Source organism: Eulemur rufifrons, chromosome 18, assembly GCF_041146395.1.
Source record: "Eulemur rufifrons isolate Redbay chromosome 18, OSU_ERuf_1, whole genome shotgun sequence".
Taxonomy (NCBI): domain Eukaryota; kingdom Metazoa; phylum Chordata; class Mammalia; order Primates; family Lemuridae; genus Eulemur; species Eulemur rufifrons.
Window position 1 is genome coordinate 2204478 of NC_091000.1, and position 5743 is coordinate 2210220.

The window sequence follows — 5743 nt, forward strand, 5'->3', positions numbered from 1 at the left end:
TGTCACCGCCTGAGCTCCGCTCCCCACCCCCACCCCCAGTCCATGGAAGAACTGTCTTCCATGAATCTGGTCTCTGGTGCCAAAAAGATTGGGGACCGCTGCAGTCTAACCTCAAACTACAGCTGTTCATTTTTTCTCCTGTTAAATGTGCCTTTTGATCCTGTCTGTCCTTCTGGACTGAGACTTGAGGGTCCAAGAGACAGACGTCTCATTTTGCCTCAGTTAGCACCTCTGTCCCAAGGTGACAACGTGCAGTACCCGGAAGCAAGGTCTTTGGTCAGATCTCGGTTCCAATCCCAGCTCTCGTCTGCTTTACTAGCTGTGTGACCTCTGGCAAATGTACGACGTCTCTGCATCTCAGTCTCCCCATCTGCAAAATGGGGAGCGTGACACCTCACAGAGTGTTTCTAAGGATTAAATAACACACATGCGTGAAGCCCTGCACAGCCAGTACCCGCACGGCACTGCCGCAGAACGGTGGATGTGATTTTTGCCAGTGCGTTGCTATGACATTAAAACTCGTTTCATACATTTTATGTCCTTTCAAAACTGGGACCCACAAAGAATATGAAGTGAGCTTCTGTTCCCACTGCCCCCAAACAGCCTGGGTCATGGAACCCCGTTACATTCAGTAAAAACACCAGCTTCCGTGTAAGTCGTGGTCTTAGGGTGTCTCAGTCATCTGAAAATGTCAGGCAGAGTTTCCATCCTCCGGGGGCTTTGCTGTGTGTCTGTCACTGCACAGGAGGGGATAACGGTGGAGAAAGAAATTGATTGTGGGTAGTTCCAAAGAAAATAAACCTTATCCTTTCTCTGAAATGGTTTCCACCAGTGATCCAAGAAAAAAATTTCCCACTGGATGGTAATATTCAGAGTGTTATTAACAATTATTCTGCTTTTTTCAGACTAAGTAATAAAGTTGTCTTTTCTATGGCCTCCTTCCTTCAAGGCGATAATAAAGTTGTCTTTTTTATAGCTTCCTTCAAAGAATGCAAATTAGAATTTGTCATTTATAGGACGTACATCCCTAGTTTATAGGTAACTATTTAAAGCTGCCAAATTAAGATAAAGATGCCTCCCCATTCTTTTCCCCCCTTTAAATCCCGTGGCATGTCTCGCTTAAGCCGGGAGTTACAAATCTTCAGAATGGTCATAGCAAACGTTGCAGACAGCACTGAGGGAGTCGCAAGTGGATCAGATTCCCTGACATACACGCCTCTCTCAGCACCACTGGGTGGCAGTGGCTGGCAGGGGCTGTGAGGGACGGTGACAGGACTAGCAGCGAAGCCACCACAGACGCTGGCGGTGACTGGGGCAGACAGGCGCTCCGTGGAGCAGATGGCCAGCGGCTGTGTGGGCCTTTCAGACTTGCATTAATTGAGGAGATAAAGGAGTGGAATGAAGCATACGAAGCTTTTCTTGGTAAAAGAATAATTGGGAGAGAGGACTAGCATCTTACTGCCCGAAGTGAAAAATGGTATTATAAAATTAAAGATCTATTCAAGCAGTATTTCTAAAGGCTTCTGAGTTTCTTCCAGTGCTCCTTGTGTAAGTCATGGAGAGGTAATTCGTCTCATGTCTTCCTAGCTAAAGAAGCGCACAAACCCCCTGTGTTCATCGAGAAGCTGCAAAACACAGGAGTTGCTGACGGGTACCCAGTGCGGCTGGAGTGCCGTGTGTCGGGGGCGCCGCCCCCTCAGATATTCTGGAAGAAAGAGAACGAATCGCTCACTCACAGCACTGACCGAGTGAGGTAAGACTACAGTGACCGTCGTCCTAATGGTCTATAAAAAGATACATTTTATACAGCCTGTAAATCTGCGTGCAAAAGCCACGTTATTGATGACATCAAAGACAAAAGTCACCCCCTACCCTAATTTAGGATTACGCTTTTAGAAAGAAGCTATGATGCTGTGTGAGGAGGCACATTCTGACTTGACCTCCTGGTAGTATTTTTTAAGAGTTTATCCTCTTATCTAAAAGAGGAGATGGATCCGTTTGCTTTCCTGGTGGTGGGGTGTTCTGCGGCTTTGTAAAGGCAGACCTGCCACAGATATACTCACTCTCCCGACGCCCGCTCTTTCCCCATTAACTGTAATGGCACCAGCGGCCTCTACCGAATTAAGTATGACCCTATTAGCAGCTACTTGCACAATGCTGTTTCTAATGATCTAATTAAAAATGATGCTTCGTGTGCAAAGCCACTTTTTAAACATTTAGACCCCTAATGACTTTATCCTTTTCCCTAGCATGCACCAGGACAATCACGGCTACATCTGCCTGCTCATCCAGGGAGCCACAAGGGACGACGCCGGGTGGTACACCGTGTCCGCCAAGAACGAAGCCGGGATCGTGTCCTGCACCGCCAGGCTGGACGTCTACAGTGAGTGCCCTTCACCCCACCTCGCTGCGTTTACTCACTGAATTCTGAAAATTTAGACACCTGGGCAGCATAGTGTGTTACTCTTACGTGATCTTATAAACAACTATGGTGTTTTATTTGTCAAAAAAATTCACATTGCTCTCTCTTTCTATTTATAGTTTCTCGACATTAATAATGAACCACACCAGGAGAACAAATACCCAAGTATCATTCAGGAACTTTGAATTATTAGCAAAATATGCATGTTGATTTCTCTTACATTGGCTAGTTAGTTGTGGCTTCCGTACTCAAGCATCCTGAGGAGTTAACAGTAGGCAAAGGCATAACTACATGCTTTTCACATTTTCTTGTTACTGTGTTCTGCAAATGACTGCCTTTTAACATCTCTTCCTGTATTATAATCCTGTCACAGCATCCTAATGCACTCTAAATGTGTGTACCCTTGATCCTGGAATGCATACTTTCGTGGCTTAGTGCTTTTCTTGTTACTATATCTTAAGCAGCTCAGCAATAGATTTGTGTTTGTGTATAGTTATCTATGTACATGGATCCTAAACTTAAAGAAAACTATTCCTATTGAATTTACAAACCAGTACAATAGCATTATGTGATCCATGGACATAAAGAAAACCACTGGGGAAAAAAAACTAGGAACTGCCCTCAAATTTTACCTCTTCTTGGAAATGAAATAACTTTGTGAGGTTCCTTAAGAAATGGATGGCCTCATCCTTCCCACTGCCCAATTCCTTTCAATTGATGACTGTTAAAACATTATCCAGAATTTCTAACTACTATAACTATTGAAGAAAAATATTTTTAAAAGGGGAGGGGTGAGAATTGGGAAGCTTATCAAGTATTTCAAAGGATTCCCTGTGCTGCAGTATTTAAAGATCAACTACACCTGGTCTTTCTAATCTAGCCATTAAACACCCACTACCCCGTATAGACAGTAAATCTGCAACATTCAAGTAAAACGCAAAAGTGCCCCTAAATTTTCCATGTTTTTACCATGGCTGTGCCTGTTATATATCAAAACATTCTGTATTTCCTTGAAACATCTAAGGGCTTTCCAAGTGTATCTTTGCTTAAAAAATCTTAATTTACTCTTTTTCTTTGTAGCCCAGTGGCATCAGCAGCCACAGAGCACCAAGCCAAAGAAAGTCCGGCCCTCGGCCAGTCGCTATGCAGCACTTTCCGACCAGGGACTAGACATCAAAGCCGCGTTCCAGCCCGAAGCCAGCCCGTCTCACCTGCCACTGAACACCACCTTGGTAGAAAGCGAGGACCTGTGATCCAGCACTCTGCCAACACCGAAATACTAAAACAGCCATTGCCTTGACCAACATGTTCCTTTGTCACATTATGTAAAAGGTAGAAACATACCTTTGACTGTAAGAAATAAAAAACACCAAAATAACATTTTTCTTACTTGATATACCAAACTTAAAGTAGGTGATGCTAATAGAAGTGTACACATTGCACAGAAAATTCACATTTATCGTCCAATTTAATACTTTTGGAATTGCTGTGATTAAAGTGGTCTGAAATGCCAAAATGCTAAAGGAAATCAATTGTTCACAGGAAACCACATTTGTATTATCTACAAGTGCCTTTAAACATGAGCTGTAGGTGCCACCTGGCATGATAGTGTGAATGTTAATCCGAGGCAGTTGTGCCACAGATGCTACTTACAACGGGTCTAAGGTGCAGTGTGTTCAGACGGCTACAGTGAACCAAGTGCAATACGTAAGGATGAAAAAGGAAGAAGAAATGACAAAGAAATCCAAGTAAATGCCTTGTCTTTGCAAACTGTTTTACATTCAGTCATAAGGAAGGAACTACTTGCCTTAAATTTTATTAATATCAAGAGTTTTCTAACATGGCTAATGCCTTAGTTCTTAACCTTTTTTTCTTTATGTGTAGTATTTTTCTTTCCATGCTGCCTTGGTAGGAAGCTTATATACAAACTGTACTAAAAGGCTAATTTAAATATAAATAATATAAAGTATTCTGAATAAAGCAGAAATATATTACGGTTCATGCCACAGAAGGCATCCAGGCCCCCACGTGACCAAGGCAGATGGCACCTGGAGGAAACAGGGTGTGGAAGGAGCAGGGAGGAAAGTGCCACCAGCACAATTAGACTGTGTTCATTGACATAAAGTGGAAGGGAGGAGGGGTGGCAAAGGCCAGGATTTTCTTTGGTTTTCTTCAAAATTTATCCTCAAATGTAGGTGAAAAAACACTGCCATTCACAAGTCAAGGAATCTAGGGTCAGCTGGAAGTTTGGAGCACACGTGCTACGGAAATTTCAGTGTGTCTGAAGTGTGTGTAGTAAAGATTGTAGGCATGTGTAGAGCAAGCTGAAAATGGGCTGAGGCCGTAACGGTGGCACAGATGAGAAGCTGCCTGTAGGATCTAGTCTACCTGAAGGAAACGGAGACAGGAGGGCAAACAGAAACAGGTTTGTGTCATAATGGACTTCTTCAATGGCACCAAGGTGTGGTGAGTGGAAATCACTAGTTCACTTCCCTGCTGCCACGAAACCTTGCCGTAAGCAGCTGCGGGGTTCCAGGTAGTAGGTGAGGCATCTCGGCAAACACTGCTTTTTGAATGCGTATGATTCTGCATCGGCTAGACTGAGTTGATTCTGACCAGACTTGATGGTTTTAAGTCGGAACCAATAAATTTTAAGAAGAAATAATAATTTGGCCTAAGTAGTATACAACATGAGGCTTTAATGGTACTTTGCTATGGAAAGAAAACACTGTATTCCTTATGCAAAACATTTATCTTTCATTATTTATGTGTTGAACTTTCTTAGCTCAGTTACTCAATTCATACGTAGTATTTCTTTTAAATAATTTTATGTCTGTGTACCACCCCATGTATTTCACATTACTGCTTCACAGGTACAGCTTGCTGCTTCGTAAGACCCCCCAGCCGGGTCTTACAAGATAAGGGCTTGAGCACCAGGTGGCAGTCGTTCTGCGCAGCGTGGAACGAGCTGCTCTGACCACGCTTCTCTGCTAACCTGGAATTTCAGGCACCATACCTAGTCTCTCATGGACCTATCTATATTGTAGAATTATGACCTCGCCAAATTTTTCTGAATGTGACTCTTTTGCTACTTTGCTGGGTTTGGGATTAAATAGCATTATTTTGCCACCTTTATGCTGTATTTATAGGGAAAAAAGTACTATCATACTACTTTGGATTGTTGTGCTGGTGTAATGTGGATTTAACATCAATAAATATTTAACGAATGATAGCTGCAATTCTGTGAAGCGAAGCATTCCGTTTTAGTTTTCTATTGCCGCCGTAACACATGGGCACGAACAGAGGCTCCGCCCGCGCGCG

General features: G+C 43.2%; 1 protein-coding gene across 2 annotated transcripts in view; it reads left to right on the top strand.

Annotated features, from left to right (window-relative positions):
* Positions 1 to 5675, top strand: part of PALLD (palladin, cytoskeletal associated protein) — a 304188-nt gene extending 298513 nt beyond the window's left edge. For both annotated transcript variants that reach the window (XM_069493521.1, XM_069493522.1), the window contains 3 exons: positions 1588 to 1753; positions 2250 to 2383; positions 3503 to 5675. In XM_069493521.1, the coding sequence (XP_069349622.1) occupies positions 1588 to 1753; positions 2250 to 2383; positions 3503 to 3675 (473 nt within the window). In that variant the 3' untranslated portion in view covers positions 3676 to 5675. The remainder of the gene's footprint in view (positions 1 to 1587; positions 1754 to 2249; positions 2384 to 3502) is intronic.
* Positions 5676 to 5743: the final 68 nt, after the last annotated feature.